This window comes from Sinohyriopsis cumingii, unplaced genomic scaffold (assembly GCF_028554795.1).
Source record: "Sinohyriopsis cumingii isolate HCF-2022 unplaced genomic scaffold, ASM2855479v2 utg001759l, whole genome shotgun sequence".
Taxonomy (NCBI): domain Eukaryota; kingdom Metazoa; phylum Mollusca; class Bivalvia; order Unionida; family Unionidae; genus Sinohyriopsis; species Sinohyriopsis cumingii.
In genome coordinates this window covers 223,200-244,860 of record NW_028316045.1, presented here as the reverse complement: position 1 = coordinate 244,860, position 21,661 = coordinate 223,200, and the positions used below count along the sequence as shown (strand labels likewise).

Here is a 21,661-nt window from a genome sequence, read left to right as displayed (position 1 = left end):
GCGTCAAGGCTGTCTCCTGTCACCCACGCTTTTCAACATCTACTTAGAGCGCACGATGAGCGAAGCCCTGGAAGACCACTGTGTGACAGTCAGCATTGGAGGGCGCAACATCACCAACCTCCATTTTGCAGACGACATTGATGGGCTGGCAGGCAGTGAAGACGAGCTTGCCACCTTAGTGAAGAACCTGGATGAAACATCTTCCAGATTTGACATGGAGATAAGCGCTGAGAAGACAAAACTGATGACAAATAGTGGCAAACAAATCTCAGCCAAGATTAAAGTCAGAGGACATGAATTGGAAACAGTGAGCCAGTTCAAATATCTTGGTTCCATTATCACCGAAGAGGGATCAAGAGCAGAACATTTGTCAAGAGCAGCACAAACAATGGCAACTATGTCAAAACTAAGACCCATCTGGAGAGACAAGAATATCTGTCTGAAAACTAAAATCAGACTATTGCAAGTTCTAGTCATCTCAGTCTTTTTGTACTCATGTGAGGCCTGGACCCTGACAGCAGAGTTACAAAGAAGAATCCAGTCACTTGAAATGAGATGCTACAGAACCATCCTTGGCATTTCTTACATGGACCACATCACAAATGAAGAAGTGCGTAACACCATCAGGCACGAAGTAGGCCAATATGAGGACCTCCAAACCACCGTCAAAAAGAGAAAGCTGAAATGGTATGGTCATGTCACTAGAGCCAACAGTCTATCCACAACAGTCCTACAGGGCAGCGTCCAGGGTGGCAAAAGGAGAGGTAGACAGAGAAAGAAGTGGACTGACAACATCACAGAATGGACCAGGAAAAGTTTTGTGGAGACACAGGCATTGACACATGATCGAGACAAGTGGAGGGAACTGGTCAGATGTTCAGCAACACAGTACCTCAACGACCACACTAGGTCATGAGACTGATGATGATGATGATGTATGGATAACAGCGTTCCGAATCGTTGCAATCTTTTCTACAATTTTTAAAAATCAAATTATTTTGACAGAGGCTATTAGCTCCTTAAAAGATTAATATATGTGTCCGAATGCAGGAACAAATAAAGTGGTATTCAGGTATGACCTTTTTAATTTTAGTCAGAAAATATTCTTCCCAAAATTCTTGTAAATGTGTGATATCTGATATCAAGCAAATTTGCATAAGCACTCGTCTCATTTGATAAATGTCACATGTGTTTTGTATTACATAAATGTAATCCTGGTAAAATAGAATATCAGATTTAAGTGTCGTCAGAAACAATTTGTGTTTGGTGAACATATTCAAACTGATTAACATGTTTGAGGGATTAACACTTTGTTACCTTTGCATTTTCCCTCATCTGTAAGACTGTAACCAGCACGACAGAAGCATGTTGCATTCCCATATTCGTCTTCTGTACAGCCCTCTGCTAGACTACAGTTCTTGTTATCACATGCGGCAATACGTTTGTCTTTCAAAGACACAAATATTGAAATATAAAAATAAGTTTGTTGAATATGTTTGTACGACAATAATAAAGGTTACAAACAATCGCAGAATGGTAAAAAATGTTCCGAAAAACTCAAATGGTGAGCGCTGACACAAATAACATTTCAGTGTATTATGACTCCTTTTCATTAATAATAATTTAAAAATTGTATCTTCTCTTAAAAGACAGTTATGTACACCTCTAAATGCACGTCATCGATTTATCAGAATTGTAAAAATATATGTGCTACTTCATCTATCTCAAACAATTGTTGGTCTTTTTAGACCGACAGCAAGGCTCAAATGTCATTAAATAATTAAAGATGGACTATAATGCAGCTACAATTTATACGACATAGAAATAACTTTCAAATGAATAAGGAATTGTCAGTTAGATACGCAAAAACTGCGATAAGTGATTGTGAATTTGATACATCAGAACCTGAAGATACGTTATTGTCAGTTTGATAGCAAGGTGTTTAGAAGTTAAATTAAACCTATGTATTTAATCTCTTGACAAGTGATGACGTAAGTTCTCTTTGGCATGTGAGGTCAGTTTGGCTTTTAGAATAATGAAGTTGTTACCTATTGGATGGGTCTGTAATGTGGGTTCTTTAGCGACACGAAGTATTATGAAATATAACGTAACGTAAGACTGCATGTTAGGGTGTATATCAGTAAGTACAGATTGATAATTATTTAATTTGTTTGCACGTGTCTTTAATGCTGTGATTAGAAATTATGTCGGAGGAAACATTTATTTGGATTATTCGCTGGAAATACCAATATTAATTGGGCTAAAATATCATTCTGGGATTAGTATGAATTTATTCACACGAGCTCTGAAAAATGCAATTGTGATATATGAAGGTTGTTGGCAGAACAACACTTTCAATGACATGTAAATCGTTTAGAACTCTCGCTTCCTTTCGATACGTGTAGACGTTTAAATGACTAATTTGGATTTAATTCATAACACAAGTTCCTCATAAAGCCTCGGTTTTTAAATCAGATTATTTTGTTATTGGTTACTGTTTACAAACTTGTAGCTTTATCTAGTTTACGAACATACATCTTAAAATCTCAAACAATTGTTTTCCTCTTCAGACCGATATAAATGATGTAATCACATTAAGTTATAAAATGGAAAGTCTGATGCAGCTCAAGTTTACTTCAACAAAGAAGGTTTGGACTAAATAAAGTTCTGTTATATTTGTATATATATATATATATACATATATATATATATATATATATATATATATATATATATATATATATATATATATATATATATATATATATATATATATATATATATATATATATATAATTTATTTTTTATTTGGGATATTGCGTCACGAGTTCCGCCGAGTTACTACAATGTACATATAGCCAATTATTAAAGACAAACATTTCCGTGACATTTTATTATATTAAGTACACTCCAAAAGTACTTAAGACTTTTTTGGCAAGTAATATATTCTGTCTTTATATTTGTAGATGCTTGTCTAATTTCATTAGTGTAATGCATTGCCTTTTAACATTAACCACGGATTCATATTAATAATACAAGTGTCCATACCAGCTACGCATTGATGAATGGTGATATTATAGGTGTATCCAGCTTTACAGGTACAGATATAGCCTCCATCTGTATTGTTACAGTCCTGATCGCAGCCTGATGTGCCCTCTAAACACTCGTTGATATCTGAAACAGAGTAAATGCAGAAATGCTATTCGTGGACGGGAGGGGAATTTAACAGGCGAAAATGTAATAAATCATGTTGGCTTTGACTTGGTCAAAGTTATATTTATTTCATGTAAGATAGTTGCATTACACGCACTATAAATTATAATGAAAATGATACAAAAATATTGGGTTTAGCGGAGACAAACATTATAAATGTGAGGCTATCTTATATGTAGGTAAATATGTCAGTAAATAAACACCGTTTTTAAATCCATCATACTGTTGTTTGATTCTGTAAAAGGTTGACATTTAAATACGTCGAGAGACTGTACGCTATTTAAATGACTATTACCTGATCCCTTATTGTACTTCCCAATAACATCAATTGACATTTAGTTTTCTTCAAAACGGATCATAAGTAGTTCACCAAGAAACGGTTCCGAAATATTCTGGAAATACTACTATAGACATACACATTTTCCGCCACCGGCCTCAATTCTCCTTGCAAATATATATCTATATCTATATCTATCTATCTATCTATCTATCTATCTATCTATCTATCTATATATATATATATATATATATATATATATATATATATATATATATATATATATATATATATATATATACTCTAATTTGACAAAAGAAGAAAAATATGCCCAGCACTAACTGAAAAGCAGAACAGACATCATAATTAAGCATGCCTGTAGATAAGCGTTCCAATGTGGTCGTTTTGAATAGGGATGACTACATCAGAGAAGCAATTGGACAACTATGTGACGGAAGGTTCTACCAAAAACTAGGGCATGATCCAACACTGGAACATGCAAAAGCCATCACTAATATTTTTGGCAATGCATATCAATGTGGGCACATATACCAGCAAACGAGAAAATAAGTAAGCCCAGAAAACTCAAGGGCAGGTAGATTTTATCTTCTACGTAAAATCCACAAAAAATAAACCTAGACTGACCCATAATCTCCGTAACGGGCATCTTACCTAAATGATGTTAGAATATTTCGATGATTTTATGAGACCACATGTCCAATAATTTCCATCATATATTCAGGACACGACAGATTACCTCATAATAAGCCAAGCATCCGAACAATTACTGCCAGATACATTGCTTGGTTACTTAGACGTCACATCTTTTTTTACTAACATACCTCACAAGGAAGGAACACAGGCGTGTAGAGAAACATGGGAAACTAGAGATGTAGTTGTCCAACTGCTGGAGCTTGTACTAAAACTCAATAACTTTGAATGTAATGAAGGAAACTATCTCCAAATTAATGAAACCGCAATGGGTACAAAAATGGCCCCTTCGTATGCTAATATTTTTATGGGAAACCTTTAGGGTCAACTTTAAGAATCGGTTGAACGTACACCATTCCAGTGGGTACGCTCTATCGATGAAATAGAAATGAAATTGCAACATGGAATAGAAAGTCTGGATGATTTCGTATCAAAGGTAAGCAACTTCCATCCCCCAATACAATTCACTGCAGAAGTCTCGAAATCAAACCACGCTTTCCTGGACGCAACAACCAGACTGGTAGAAAACAAACTTCATACAGACTCGAAAAAAAAAACCGACAAACACCAGTATCACCTCCCAAGCAGTTGTCATCAAAACCACTGCATTAGGAACATCCCATAGAGCCAGGCATTGAGGATACGCATAATTTGATCTGACGATGAAACATTCCTAAAAAGGTATAAAGAGCTATCAAAACATTTAGTTTACCTAGGTTACGATAAAGATCTGATTACCGAAGCAGCCTAAAGGATTAAACAAGCAAAGCGTGATAACGTACTAAATATGGAAAGAAGGAAAAGGCTGATAGGGTATCATTTATCCTGACCTACCATCCAGACAACCCCAAAGTATATAAAATCATCGGGAACCACTGGCCCATCGTGGAATCGTCGGACACTCTAAAAGAAATCCTCCCTAACAAACATGTAGTAGCCTACCGGAGACCAAAATCATCAAGGACATCCTAGTCAGGGCGAAGCTAACTCCAATCCATAATTAAGACCACCCGAGTCAACCTGGCCTCTGTAGCGATAAAAGATGCAAATCCTGTCAATACAGGATATAGCCCAGGACATTTTCCAGCACAGTGACTAGCGAAAAACTAATCATACATGGTCCAAACAAAACGTGCAAAACAGAGAATGTAATTTATCTCATCACATGTAAGATCGGTAGCCTTCAGTATGTCGGAAAAACTGACAAGCTAAACAAAAGGATCAACCTTCAAATATCAGATTGGATGATAAAGAAGCCGTACAGTTGCCCAGTAGAAGAACACTTGTCCTCCCCAGGCCACACATTCAGTGAAACAACACTTATTGCAATTGCTCACAACCCGAACTGGAGTTCACAAACCAGGAAAGAAAAGGAATCTTACTGAATACGCCTCCTTAGAATATTGAAACCGAGAAGACTAGATAAACAAAGCCCTGCACAAATAAATACATTTGCTTCATAGTCCATTATGACTACTATAACAATGAAATACCCCGGAATATATATCGTGCTTACATAAATTGACATAAAAAACATATGTAGTTATAGCTCATCGATTTCTAGGTCAATCAAACTATTTTCCAGTACCAGCAACAAGTAGAAATTAAAAAGGTGAAACATAATACATTAAAAGATTGCATTCTTGTACAAACAGCCTTGTAAAAATTTTCAAAACATAACCGTTTCTCTGTTTTATTTGTTTGTCTTGTATATGTCTTGTATTTGCCTTTGAAAAAGACTCAGGCTAGATATATACTATTTCCGCACTCTTCGTTGTCAGTTTCTTGCGTTTATCTTAATCAATTTCTAAAACCTGCGATTTCGTGCTGTATCCCATACTCATATATTAATATATTCACGCTATAAACAATTATGAAATTAAATGTTCATCATGAAAGTTTCAGGGACCCTAGAACTGCGTGATACTGTTTACCGTTGCTTATTTGGAAAGGATAATTGCTACTGGCTTGCTGACTGTAATAAGCAGTAATAGTCCATATTGTAGTGCCTGTAATAATTTTCTTTATCATGACCATTCCTAGAAGTTACAAACGCGACTCAGTCTTGTAAATTGTTTACAAAAGTGATTGAAATATTATCATATGGATTAGTTATCATGCTTTCTGTAGGCCTTGGTTGTGGCAAAGGACGAAAATATAACACATTAAAATAATTAAATTAGTTTCAATGATTAATGCATTTGAGCTGTAAAAGAACTGTAAAAACCTTGGCAGTCCTTCCCATTTGAATGTAACCTAAAAGTGTTGTTGCATGAACAGTGGTAGCTTCCTTCTGTATTGACACAGGTTTGGGAACATCCATGTGAAGATGTGTTGCATTCATTTATATCTGAAATAAGAGATATTGCAATTATGTCTGCTAAATGCATCACAAGAAGATAGTGTTGAATTTCTGTGTTATCATGATTAAAATTGTATGTATAGATATGACCCACACACACAAACAGATATATATATATATATATATATATATATATATATATATATATATATATATATATATATATATATATATAGAGAGAGAGAGAGAGAGAGAGAGAGACATATATATATATATATATATATATATATATATATATATATATATATATATGTCTATATTGTCTATATATGTCTCACTCTCTATCTGGTCGGTTTGAATTTAGAGCTCTCTCTCTCTCTCTCTCTCTCTTGATCTCTCTCTCTCTCTCTCTCATCCTTTCGTCGGTTTGACTTAACTGTTACCATTTTTCATAAGTCCAGAGACATCGTGGTATGACACAAACGGAAATTCTTTACGTTCGGCATGTCATATATTTTAACTCGTATCTTGCTACATTTGTCCACAGAGAGAGAGAGAGAGAGAGAGAGAGAGAGAGAGAGAGAGAGGGGGAGGGAGAGAGAAAGAGAGAGAGAGGCCTATGGACATTTTATTATTTAGCTAATAATAATCGATATGTATAACATCATTACAATGCTTAAACAACAACAACAATAAGAAAACATTCAAATTCATCACAGTATGTGTTCCAGGGAACCTAGACATTTACCGTATAATGTCGACATGGTTTGCAAGTTTGTATCAGTGATTAACACAGTTGATAAATCCCAAGGATAGTGCTCACATATCATTACGATGAAGAATAGTCCTGTATGTTACTTGGTGTAATTTACATTTCAAGGTTTTAATCCAGCGCAAATTCTTTTTATCTCTCAGTCCAAATATCTGCTTAGTTGTCCGTAATACATCAGAGGAATGTGGAACAGAAAGCTTAATGGTTTGCGAAGAAAATTTCTACTGTATTAAAATCATTTAGAAAACAAAGATTATGAATACGTTTTATCGTTACTTTCATACGTCACTAGTGATTAATGCGTATAAATTCATCATTGATCTAGAATCAACTGAAGACAGTCTCAATATTGTTTTTATGTGCGTGTTATTGCGCTATGGGTGGATCGCAACTTGATATACCAATAGTACTGGTATATCAAATTGCTTTATACCAACACTTTTTAAAGCCATATTTTGTATGTATGTGGAATAAATAAATAATATATATATATATATATATATATATATATATATATATATATATATATATATATATATATATATATATATATATATATATACTATGCGGGATCACGTACTCCAACAGGATTTGCACTAGGACGAAATATACCTAGTTACCTTTACACTGGATAGGCACTACCACTTTATCATTGATAAACTTGTCACTTACCTATACACTGACGTGGGCCAACCACCTTGCGTCAAAAAGTGTACCTACTTGCATGGGTGTACCATCCCCATCTTCAGCATTCATGATGATCTTCAGCATTACCTTACTAGCTGATGAAGATCATCTTGAACAGACTGAATCCACAAGCAGAAGAAATAATTGCTGAAAAACAGGCCGGGTTCCGGAATGGAAAAAGCACAACAGAACAAATATTCATTCTGAGAGTTCTGTGTGCAAAGTACTCGCAACACCAACAAGACATCTATCATGTGTTCATAGATTTCAAAAAGGCCTTTGGCAGAGTGTGGCATGAGGCATTGTGGGCCATAATGAAGAAGTATAACATGGGTCGAAAGCTAACCAATACCATCAAACAGCTGTACGCCAAGGCTACCAGTGCAGTAATTGCCCAAGGTTCTGTGGGGGACTGATTCCAGACAACAGTTGGAGTGCGTCAAGGCTGTCTCCTGTCACCCACGACTTTTAACATCTACTTAGAGCGCACGATGAGCGAAGCCCTGGAAAATCAATGTGGGACAGTCAGCATTGGAGGGCGTAACATCAGCAACCTCCGCTTTGCAGAAGACATTGATTGGCTGGCAGGCAGTGAAGACGAGCTTGCCACCTTAGTGAAGAACCTGGATGAAACATCTTCCAGATTTGACATGTAGATAAGAGCTGAGAAACAAAGCTGATGACAAATAGTGGCAAACAAATCTCTGCCAAGATTAAAGTGATAGGACATGAACTGGAAACAGTGAGCCAGTTCAAATATATTGGTTCCATAATCACCGAAGAGGGATCAAGAGCAGAAATTTTGTCAAGAGCAGCACAAACAATGGCAACTATGTCAAAGCTAACACCCATCTGAAGAGACAAGAATATCTGTCTGAAAATTAAAATCAGACTATTGCGAGATCTATTCATTTGAGTCTTTTTGTACTCATGTGAGGCCTGGACCCTGACAGCAGAATTACAACGAAGAATCCAGTCACTTGAAATGAGATTCTACAAAACCATCCTTGGCATCTCTTGCATTGATCACATCACAAATGAAGAAGTGCGTAACACCATCAGGCGCGAAGTAGGCCAATATGAGGGTCTACTCACCACCGTCAAAGAGAGAAAGCTGAAATGGTATGGTCATGTAACTAGAGCCAACAGTCTATCCACAACAGTCCTGCAGGGCAGCGTCCAGGGTGGCACAATGAGAGGTAGGCAGAGAAAAAAGTGGACTGACAACATCACAGAATGAACCAGGAAAAGTTTTGCGGAGAGACAGACATTGGCACATGATCGAGACAAGTGGAGGGAACTGGTCAGATGTTCAGCAGCATAATGCCTCGACGACCACACTATGTCAGGAGACTGGTGATGATGATGATGATGACCATCCCTATCAGTACGAAAAATGTCTACTTACCTAAGAACTTGCAAGAGTGTCCCGCCGAAACTTATAAAAGCGTGCTTACGTACGTATACAGTTACTAGACACCAACACACTAGCATGAGAAACGTGCCTACTTGCCTATACACTTTCTTGGATCTACAAGCTCACTGGTACGGAACATGTCCACTTACATATAGACTTGCTAAGAGCAACGACCCTTGCAACAAAAAGCGTGCCTACTTACCTATACACTTGCTGGGATCAATTACTCCATCAGTGTATCCTTTAGGACAGGAGGAACAGTTATAGGCTTGGCCATATCTTTCATGGATGGGAGCTGGATTGTCTGTACAATTCCTTAGTGGAGAACATGGTGTGGAGGCACAACCATCAAAATCGGTTTCACAATTTTCGCCTGGAATAAAAACATTAGGAACTTTTTACATAGACGTAGCTTTACTATAAACTATGTATTATCTGTAATAATCAGAAATCAAGTTTAAATCGTTATAAGATCAACATGGTGGTATGCTAATTCTGAATTGCATGTGTGTGTGTATTTGTGCGCGGATATGTATGTATGTATGTATGTATGTATGTACATCATTCTCTGTCTGTCTGTCTGTCTGTCTCTCTCTCTCTCTCTCTCTCTATATATATATATGATTTAAGCAGTCGTATATTACATTTGATCTTAATGTTTATATGCACATATATATATTGTTATACATTCGTACATTACTATTAAGTATATTAATGTATAACAGCCATCATCTACTTACTTCGGTCTAGTTGATCAGTTCAATCACAAGTTGTATGCACTCCGGCATATATATATATATATATATATATATATATATATATATATATATATATATATATATATATATATATATATATATATATATATATATATATATATATATATATATATATATATCACATTATATATCACATTATATATTTATATATTGTGCAACAATGAAGGAGTAAAATTGAATGAATTAGGAAAGAAGCTATTCTTAGATATATGCATAGGCAAAGTCTACCTTGCCAATAAGGTCTGCAAATACACACAGCGTATTTAAATTTCGGCGTTGACCTGCTGTCTGCTCTTTGTTGTGTGAAATCACAATACCCATGATTTGTACAGTTATTACATAGGTATATATCAAAGATCAGCGCAGGAGACTGCACTCCTAAGTTATCTTGGGCTGTTATGCTGCAATGAAAATGATGCTTTATACACATATCATTTACTCATAATTATTAATGGAATGAGTAGTTGATAACACATTGATGTACAACTTTAACCGTCTTAGTCATGATATTATATTAAACAAACATGGAATAAAAAGGCAAAGGGTCTTATTGTTTCGATAAGTGTATTAATGCTGGAAAGCATTGAATATACTTGTATTATTGATTATAGATGAGTTCACAACTTCCTATTCAGATAAACTTATCTATAGAAACATCGTTATCGGAAAGAAAAGTCAGTCTATTTTGTGAATACAAAATGAAAAGGCTAAAATATTTGGATGATACCATACTATATAATAATTTAGTTCACAGATTTAAAATCCCATCCGAGAAACAGTCACAAATATTTCTGTTTTCCTATATAATTATGTTTGTGTGTGATAATGTGAATAAGATCTGAATGATAAAGTGTTAATATCAATACTGAGAGAAATCATCTGCTATTCAAATCAACTTGCTGATGTTAATCGAGATATCCACGGTTTACGTATTTTAATATTAACTTGTGACTTTTTATGCATTCCGATTAATGTTCATGCCATTTTATAACAAGCGGTAAATATATATCAACGATATAGTTTCATATTTTTCAATGTGGCAATGTAAACTTGGTATGGGTGGTTATTCTATCAGAATGCTATGTAGCATACATACTATTTTGTTGGAAATAATCAATCACAAGAATATAGCAATAAACATGTTTACTTAAGTGATACCGGTTCATTATTTTTAACAACAATGGAAATGATGGTCAAATTGACGTGGCATTTGCCATATTATATAACAGTTTATGTGGCAATGTAAACTTTTGCTATAATATGTTCATTAATCAAACTGCGTAATATACATAGTAGAACATACTTCTTACACACACACGCACACACACACACACACACACACACACACACACACACACACATAGATATTTACCTAACTGATACCGGGTCATCATTTTTAGCGACAAAGGAAATGATGGTCGAATTGCCTGTCTGGTCTGTAGTTGTGGCATTTGCCGTATTATAAAGCAGTTTATAGGTAATCGGTCCATCATCAGAAGCATTTACTTGAACAGAAACCTTTTGGCCAACGTTCACATACACTGTGCTATTGCCAGTGATCGTAGGAATCTTATTTTCTGTAAGAAGTATTTTAAATAAGTGGCAAGTGCTGTCATTCAACATCTTAATATGCACGCTGCAAACGACCAAACATGAACAGTGTTACAGTAACAAAACTGTCCCAAGTAGGATTACTACATTGACGCTCCTGTTTGCTGCAGTAACGGTTCGTCATACTACTTCTACTACAACTTGTAAGACTATTCCTATAGATTACTATTATTATAAACATTACGTCTGATGTAAGATCTTAACAGTAAACACGTGTTACAACCAGCAAACATAAAAATAAAAATGATATTACTTGTTTTAAACAGATACCATTAACATGATTCATATTGATTCAAAAGTGAAATATATATGCATCCCTTATTCCATTTTACAATGTTTATCTTCAAACATACTTGTTTAGCAATTATTTTTAAGAACTATTTTGATTAGTTATATATATATATATATATATATATATATATATATATATATATATATATATATGGATGTATGTATAGCCTGTACTATGATTGAGAGAGAATATGATGCAATTACCGATTTCTGTTTGGCCAGTTGAAGCTTGTAACTCTAGGTGGCGAGTGTTGTTAGCAACGGCCTCATTTTCTGTGAAAACTAAATCAAATATGCATTCTTGATTGTCTTCTCCGCACTTTGCCTTGGCATCTGCAACTTTTTCCTTATTCGCTTCATCCAAAAATTTTGGGACAAACGTTTTGAAGTGAAAGTCTGTGTGGTTCTTCCCAACCGGATATAAGAAAACTGACTTCGTTTCATTTACCTCCCCTAAAGTATAAAACATATTATGATATTGTATAGGTCTTTAAATGTATGTAATCTTATATTGCAGTATGATTAAAACCATTATGACTTCGGTATTCAGTGATTATATTTATATGTTCCTTGTTCTTTCAAGCTTTACACAATATCAAAGGATAGATCCAAATACACATTAAAACACATTTCGCAACCAAAGCCAGTAGTAGTACACCTGTCTAAATAACTTACGACTAACTGAGGCTCCTATGAACATTTAACATTTACAAATTATTTGAATGATGGAAACAATACTTACACATTTGGCCGTAATTGAAAATTTCACGCTCAGATATATTGGAGGGCAGGGATGTGCCATTTGGGAACACAAAGTCATTATCAGGATTTCCATCGAAATTTCCAAGGAGACCTCTTGTATGACCCTTAAAATCTGTAGGTAACACCACACTAACAGATAGCATCCGAACACCAACTGACACATTGAACGATATACCTTGAATGTGAAAACATAAGATAATTTAGTGTCTGATCTTTGATAAATTGAAAAGGCAAACGTTATCTTTGAACTATCATAAATATATAAAATATATTTTCTCATTGATATAAATCCAAAGTTCGTTATAAGCGCATTAAAATTAGACATTTTACTTTTGATTTGCTTAAAAATACAATTTGATGTAAACATATTTTGCTCTGGATAAAAACAAGGGTTTTAATATTATATTGAAACACTACAAGTGTTATGATCATCCTTGATGACGTTTGACAAAAATATACGTTTATTTTGAATGCTTCCTGCTGTTTATTCGAACCGATATGTCATGCAAGATATCATCTAAAAGCCCTTAAAATGAGTCGCCACGTGTAGAAAATAAATTATAGGTTTCTAATCGTTTTTATTGGACAGGATTATATAAAGGAACACTACAAACAAACATCAGTGTGTATTACATGCAAAAGTAATCTATTATGACCCTATGTACGTAAAGGAAAGAAATGTATAGCAATAGGCCCTCGTATAGCTAATATGAAATAGTTCTTGACGGTTGGGACATCTCAGGATATTTGATGGAAATAGAAGATGGATGTACATAATATAATTATATTGATATCATAACGAAGTCAATGAGATATAAATGAATTTATGTTCGAGACCATTAGAAAATGCGACCGTTAATGTCTTTGTAGCATCGTCTCGAGAAAGCGAAATATATTCATCCTGCACTTCAAATTTGTTGGTCATATTGGCAAAGTCCGTTGTAAAATCATCAAAGGAAGACACATTCTCATTGGATTTTGCATATATGATTAGACCTGTAAGACAATAGGACAAGGGTGAGCACGCATTCATTCGTGATTGAACATTTATGTTGTATGTCTGTGTTATATTTGTTTTCATTTTGTGATATATTCCAGCTATATTTAGAACATAATAGAATAAATAAAAACCAACGTGTGCGTTATCTTTTACGTGTGTACTTAAGTAAGATAGAGGCAATCAGATGTTATAAGCAACCAAAGCAATACTGATTTCGTATATCACAGGAGCATAATCTGAATTAATATTGAAAACATTCATATGATATTTAATCTAGTTTTATAAATTTCATGGTTTTGCTGGTTTAATGGTATCAGAAGGTTAATGTTTGTATTTTGAATCTAAATATATGATCAAGAACCTCTTTCATACAAGATAGTAAGTTTAAACCATTTATGTATCCCTGAGTTAGAAGTGGCTTTCACAATGTTATGCTTTATATTACTTCATAATTATGCAAATAGAAGCAACCCTATAACAAACTAGGATGTCTCCTCCTAAATAATAATCAGATTATTACTGAATGAAAACAATTTTAAAGATTTTAATCTAAACAATAGAAATTAGTATTTTGACGGTGTTAAGATAATTACTAAATAATTTTTTGGTTTTGTTTTGCAGCAAATCTGCCATAATATAAACTTTTTCAAGTCGTGATGAAATAACTTACAATATTAAGAGTTAACAATTGACATAATACGGCATTTACTTGTCACAGCCTAGAGGCGAAATAATTAGACAAACGCATATCATGCAAATTTATAGTATATTTCGGGTCAGCAAAGAAAAACATGAAGATAAAATATAATATTTACGAAATCTTACCATCTTTCCTTTCATTGAGTTCTACCTGTACATTGGAGCCTAAGTTATCTTTCGCCGCAAAAGCAGAGAAAATTGTTGCGTCTGTCAGATTGCCATTAGCTTTCTCTGCTCGGGATGTGCGTGACTGCAGGTAGAAAGTGACGTTGGTTGTCTCCAAGGATACAAGTGTGTATTCTCCCCAACCATTGAATGTAAATTTCTTCTTGTCGAGTGTTTCAATGTGAGGATCACCCCAGAATATAGCTACAAAATGAATGATGTATTCAAAGCTGTTATTACATTTCTTGCTATTTCATTAAACTTTACAATTTTAGCTATTGGCTAACATAAGAATGTCGATATTTCTGTAAAAATATATGTATTATTATTTTCAATATTTATATGTTACTTAAGTAGAGATTAATGGAGTAGTCCAAACATGTATAGAAAATAAAACATGCCATCGAAGTTCTTGAGACAGAGTAACATCAATGGTGTCCATTAATACCCTAATTCAAGATCTATTAGAATCGTCATTTGATGGTAAATTCTGTTGATCAGTAAAAATCAAAAGAAATTCACATCATTAGGAGAAAAAGACAGAAAGTTCCACAAATATGTTATAATGCAATGAATATGTACCCTATTAAATTATATATATACGTACATACATACATACATACATACATACATACATACATACATATGTAAGTTAGGTTTGCAAACTGTTTACAAGATCTCTCGGAATATTTTATATCCACTCGGTAGATAATGTATTCATAGATTGGGTGAGAAGGTATTCCAACGATTTCACTTCAAAGCACCATGGCAAACCATATAACTATTTCAATGTAATGTCATATTACCATATATTATGATGTTTGTCTTCTTTTCTTTACTTGTGTCCACGTAATAGCAATGGAAGTGTTGACTATACTTCACATTTATTTTAAATGATAAGCAATGAGTATGAACACCGATATAAATCTCGTGTCACTATTACAGTAATTATTCTGCTTGACAAAAATTGACTTTTACATGTCAGTAGACAATGTTAACCTAAAGTACACAACGTTAATCTGTATTCTAATGCTGTCCTTATTCTAAGTGACCTCCGGGTTAAGCAAGATGTCACTTGCTTAGGATGTTTCAATCCAGTTGTATATGTAGAAAAGTGCGCGATGCCAAGCCTGGCTATTATTTGCGTTATCTCGTACGGCCTGTTTGCTATCACACCTCAAATCTTCCTCATTGTATACCTCGAAAACATCATTAAAGTATTATCAACACATATGGCTGTTTCGTAATCCGATTGGTGCGTGGAAATATTTTTATATGTACAATAATATATACTGTATTCCAAAGCACGAAATGCAGTCCGTAAAATGGCAAACTGAAGTACCTCTGATAAAATCAATCTCGGGAACACAAATCGGTACTTACCGAAAAAGAAAGGAAAAATATTGTAGCAGCGGCTGACAGGTCGCAGCTCATAGTACAAGTGACAGAGTTTGGTTCTGGTACAACAATAGTCCTTCATCCTCACGTCCACAGCCTGATATTGCTTAGAGCTTGTTATCTTGTGATACTGAATAAACCCGCCTGCTGTTGGTGCTGTTTGCTGATACTGTCCAGTCAGTATATTATAGCAACACGTCTGATAAAATAAAATAAAATAATAATAATAATAATAACAATAATAATATTGTCATTATTATTGTTATTGTTATTATTATTATTATTATCATTATTATTATTATTATTATTATTATTATTATTATTATTATTATTATTATTTTAGCAGTAGTATTAATAGTATTACTTAGATTCATAAAAATGTACTTGTTGTTCAGCCTTTCGAATTATTTTTTAGACTTTTAGATACTGGTGTCATTGTAAAAATCAGATCATGACTATTTAGTACGTATTCCAGTCTTTAATTAACAAGGAACTTGGTATCTCTTTTGTCAGAAAAGGTCTCTGATATACCAATTTATAATATTAATTTGTTTGGTCGTCTTCTTTAACATATATATGTTTGATTTTTTTGTCAAAGCCTTAAGTTTTATGAACCTCATTACGTTTTACTGTAATATAATTGGGCCTCGAGTGGCTGAGTTGCGCTCTCCGTTACGGATCACTGTCATCTCACCTCTGTCTGCGTGGGTTCGAGTCTCGGATTCAGCCAATGTGGGTATGTGAGAAAGCTAGCCAGTAGCTTTTCGAGGGTTGATGGTTCTTTCCTGGGTTTTCCCGGGTTCTTCCTCCACCATTAATACTGGCCGCCATGCATAGCCTATCTTTTGCTGAAAAATTGCGTTAAACCCCAGAACAACAACAACTGTAATATAATTAATATTTATCAGACACAATAATGGCCATAACCACACAAAAGCCAACTTTGTCAAATAAATACAGGTTTTCATGTGATTGTCATGTCCAAGTAACTTAATAAACTTTATAAAACACGTATGCATTCATAGTTACTGGCGTTTTGTGTGTGTGTGTGTGTATTGGCAAATTATAGAAGACATGCATGTATATTCCATTTTTGTTAGGTCTCACTGACACATTTCTCTTTTGTCCCCAACTAACATTAAAATAAACAGAACGATTCCCACATTATATCCATATATTCAATCCAATTAGAAAAATAAAACTTCGTTTGTGCTAATATATACATGAAACTATAAATATGTATCCTCTGACACAGAAAAATAAAAAGATGCTTTGCAAGACAACTAAAATGTTCTATCCCGTCATCTTTAAATCGGTGACTTTAGCTTGATTGAATTACATAAGATGATTGCCTATTGCCACGTGAATGATCGTCACTCAATATCACCTATATATGTCCTTTGCGATGGGATTCGTGGATAATCTTGCATGTAAATTAGGAAAGTGTGATTTCACTTAGGCATGTTATGTTCGCATGCACTGCGGAAGCATGGGCATGATTAACACTTCAGCCTCACTGATCAAACGAAAGTCAAATGTTATATTCTAATTATAGAGGTTTCAACATACTTCATCGTTTCAACCAAGATCGCCTACGAATATTGACCGCGGAAATGATATTATATTTACCTTTCCATGAGGGCTGTACCACCAACCAGGTCGAACCACAGCACAGTAAGTAGAGGCATCCTGAAAATAGTAGCTTCCAAAGGTATTGTCCCACCAGAGCCAGTTCATTGAGCAGGGACATGATGGCATGCCGTTGTTCATCCATTCATAGTAGTCCTTGTTGTCGAGATTTTCTGACCACCAAGACAGGCACACACGTTGATCATTGCTGGGTTGGAATTCTAGTGGTGTCAATCGGTAGTACAATACACCCTTAAGACCTATAATGGATAATACAAATGTTTTTAGGGAACATTATCATTTTTTCAATTATTGACACCTCTTATCATAGTAGTTTATCTATTTCGGAATAATCTAACAATGACCACATTCACAATATTGCAGTATTATTCTAAGGTCAAGTGTACATCTCCAAGCTATGGAATTAATATGAGTAATTTATGTTGCTTTTGGTAAACCTTTGTCATGTTTGTTTTATGAAGGTCCCAGGATAAAAACCTGTTGATTTTGGGTTTGAAATAGGATATGTTAGAGTAAGAGATGCCGAGTAATTTTTCCGGACCCAGTTGTTGATAACATTATTATTCACACTTGGAAAATGTAGTGTATCAATGCATGAAACGCTGTGCTATTGCTTTGCATTTGATGTTTCATATTTGTTTCCAAGACTGGTTTCCCAAGTGTAGCACCTTGTAAAGGCTGTTCCATTTATCTGGAAACGTTTTAACACATCAAACTTTATAATTTAGTACTTTTTTTTTAAAAGTGCGCCAATGGAATTTCATATTCTCTGGAAAGGGTGTTTTTTTTGTAGACAGTCGTTACATTTATTTCATGAGAGTAATCATTAGTCATAACTACCAGTTACGGGCCACCAAAACAGCAACGAGATATCACTAGTACATACGGTCTTTCATATGTACACTGTTCTGCTATAGTTTTAACGCCGACAGGGTATGTTTTCATCCGAGTTCTTAAAGGTACACCACTCTTAAGACTATTTAACAGTTAGGACAGTTTGGGACTAGAGGGTATCAATGATCATTTTACTCACTCTGATAAAGTTCTTTCAAAAGGATTTGCATTCAAAATGTTTAGCCCAACGGCCACAGCCTAATCGAAATAAACTACATAAACCCTTAGAAGTGTAACTAGAAAAGTCATGCATTGATACAATCGTAGTATTTACCGGGCGATGACATTCACTATGCTGACACATGTGAATTCTGGCGGAGCAGAACATTTGAAGCACCTTTTGCTATGTTTTGTTTTTAAAGACTAATTATGTTGTACTTGATTTTATTTGGTGGAGGAAGATGTAAACTATTTTGACATTTTGCATGCAATACAGATCTTGACATATTAAGAGAGCAGTTTATAATATGACTAAAGGACTAAACTAAATTAGTGGAACTCCTATCAAAATTTAACGAAATACAATATGAACTCTGTTGATATTTTAACACTTATAAACCTTGAAGCTCCTGCTCTTCATGATTCTTACCTTATTAATTATGTAAAATATTAATGTTATAATGATGTTTCTAATATATGTCGGTATTTATAATTACATTTCAAAATACGATTAAGAAATTATGACTTCATGGACAAAAAAGTGCCTAGACGTATGAATACGTCATTTATATTACTAAAGATGAAAAATAAACACCATTTTCAAGAAATACATTTAAAGTGCCGATTACGCGTGCTCTCGATACAACCAAAAAAAATTAAATATAAAAGATTTGAAGAAAAAAAGATGTTATCAGAGAGAGAGAGAGAGAGAGAGAGAGAGAGATAGAGAGAGAGAGAGAGAGAGAGAGAGAGAGCGAAACCACATTACCACTTGTTTCAACATTGTTATCTATAGTTAGTGCTCTGGTTGTAAAAGAATTCAGATCTTTCTTCAACGTCTGTGTTATTCTAAAGGCATATCCAATGAAAACATCATTATACTGCAAGAGCATTTGTCCTCTGAGGTATACGTAAAAGGCAAATGTGTTCAATCCATCCGTCACCAAGATCACATGAAAACTTACGTTCTGAAAGATAAAGAGGTACGATGTATTCTAGTTTAATTACCAAACGATTAGAGCCATTTAATGTTGCGAAACCTCAACACTTTTATCTCCATGGGGCTCGATATAGCAGCACTGTTTTTTTTTTAACTTATGTCCATATCTGAAACAAAGATAATGGATAGTTCATACTTGCATATGGAGTATATCAGGATTTATATAATATCAATGCACATTACGCTGACAAGTTAAATGAATTTTATGTATTGAAGCGATATTTTTGAACTTACATTGTTGATCCAAATATACTAAGAATATAACCTTATATGATTATATAGAGTATATACGTAACATAAAAGTGAAGATGGACGAATTTAAATCATTTAGAGCAACAATAATAATAAGGATTGATATGCGAATAACATCACTAAGTAAAACTAATAATTAAAGGGATAAAAATAATTTCGATAAAGAAATTTCAAAGGAAATGTCAAGTTTCAAAAATGTGGTTTTATTCTTGTACGTATCCTGGGTACCCTGATCATACGTCAAATTCACTCAACAGTATAAAGAGCTAAAAATCATTTAATCATGCAAGAAAAGGATTTGTGAACACCTTTCCAAAATATAATTGTTTTATAGTGCCTTTTTATATCTTAAAATGGAACCTGTATTGTAATAATAACCAAAAAGTAAATTATTTCATTAAATATTCATATATTTTATACAATTAAGGTCACTGACGAAAATACAAATATGTACCGCATTTTTAGACGAAGAAGCAGGGTACGCCTGTACCCTATCCCACGTGATAAGTAGAAGAAATGTTGGATTAAATCTCGCTTGGTCACTTTCTGTTTTGCGTACGAAATCTCGTGCTTGAACAACGTTATTGGTTGTGCCTAAGGTTGGATTTTTGATAATATCGTATGCATGATAGTAAATTATTCCTCCTCCAGACGTTGCTTTATATCTAAGGTCAAAGTCAGTAAAATAAGGAGCTAGATATGAATGTCGCATAAGATCCTCGTCATAACGTGAGGGGGTGGGCGTGGTTAATTTCTCGGAGAACGACACGATTCCATTACTGCAAACCTGTAAAAGAAGTACGTAAATAATTACAAAGACATTCTGCATATCTCATCAGCCAGAATGAACGCTAGTGTAACTATATATATATATACATATATATACATATATATATATATATATATATATATATATATATATATATATATATATATATATATATATATATATATATATATATACATATACATAGACACACACACATATATATATATATATATATATATATATATATATATATATATATATATATATATAGACAATGCCATGAAAGCCATTACCACTCATAATTTCAACTGGAAAAGTTACACCTGTTTACGTTTTTCCACTTACAATATTACATTATATCGGTATTATAACTGGAACTCTTAGGTCTCATTACTGGCAAACATTTCATAATGACGTGAATAATTAGTCATATATCTTTAGAACTTTATAGCATCATTATTTGCATAAGTTTCGTTACGGTTAGCTAAGTTTGCACATACTTTTGTAAGTTAACATATACCTATTGTCTTGTATAAAATCAGCTCTTGATATAAATATTGCATTAGACTGTATAAATGTATGTAGCTGTTCTTTGGAACTGGAGGCTCAACAATGTATTTTATGATTGTATGTTCTCTTGAGCTAAACTATAACGTGTTCAATGTGCTATGTTGATATTGTTAATAGTCATGTTCGACTTTAATATTTGATTCAAGTGAATTGAATCGAAACCGCGAATATTAGAAATGAATATCACAGTTATCTTTAATTTTGTACAGATATTATATATGTTAACAATCGTAATCTTTGTTTTCTCTACGTCATATCATTTTCTGAGCAACACTATTCGCTC

At 34.0% G+C, this 21,661-nt stretch overlaps 1 protein-coding gene across 1 annotated transcript in view; it reads right to left on the bottom strand.

The window, feature by feature from the left end:
• LOC149771578 (uncharacterized) overlaps positions 1 to 21,661 on the bottom strand; it is a 122,477-nt gene that overhangs the window by 68,913 nt on the left and 31,903 nt on the right. Inside the window, exons 10-23 of the mRNA XM_089948329.1 lie at positions 20,494 to 20,826; positions 19,557 to 19,755; positions 17,714 to 17,973; positions 16,070 to 16,283; positions 14,648 to 14,890; positions 13,660 to 13,818; positions 12,803 to 12,997; positions 12,265 to 12,513; positions 11,531 to 11,735; positions 10,387 to 10,559; positions 9,582 to 9,752; positions 6,429 to 6,551; positions 3,049 to 3,174; positions 1,318 to 1,446 (exon numbers count right to left, since the gene is read on the bottom strand). Of these exons, the coding sequence (XP_089804455.1) occupies positions 1,318 to 1,446; positions 3,049 to 3,174; positions 6,429 to 6,551; positions 9,582 to 9,752; positions 10,387 to 10,559; positions 11,531 to 11,735; positions 12,265 to 12,513; positions 12,803 to 12,997; positions 13,660 to 13,818; positions 14,648 to 14,890; positions 16,070 to 16,283; positions 17,714 to 17,973; positions 19,557 to 19,755; positions 20,494 to 20,826 (2,779 nt within the window). The remainder of the gene's footprint in view (positions 1 to 1,317; positions 1,447 to 3,048; positions 3,175 to 6,428; positions 6,552 to 9,581; positions 9,753 to 10,386; positions 10,560 to 11,530; positions 11,736 to 12,264; positions 12,514 to 12,802; positions 12,998 to 13,659; positions 13,819 to 14,647; positions 14,891 to 16,069; positions 16,284 to 17,713; positions 17,974 to 19,556; positions 19,756 to 20,493; positions 20,827 to 21,661) is intronic.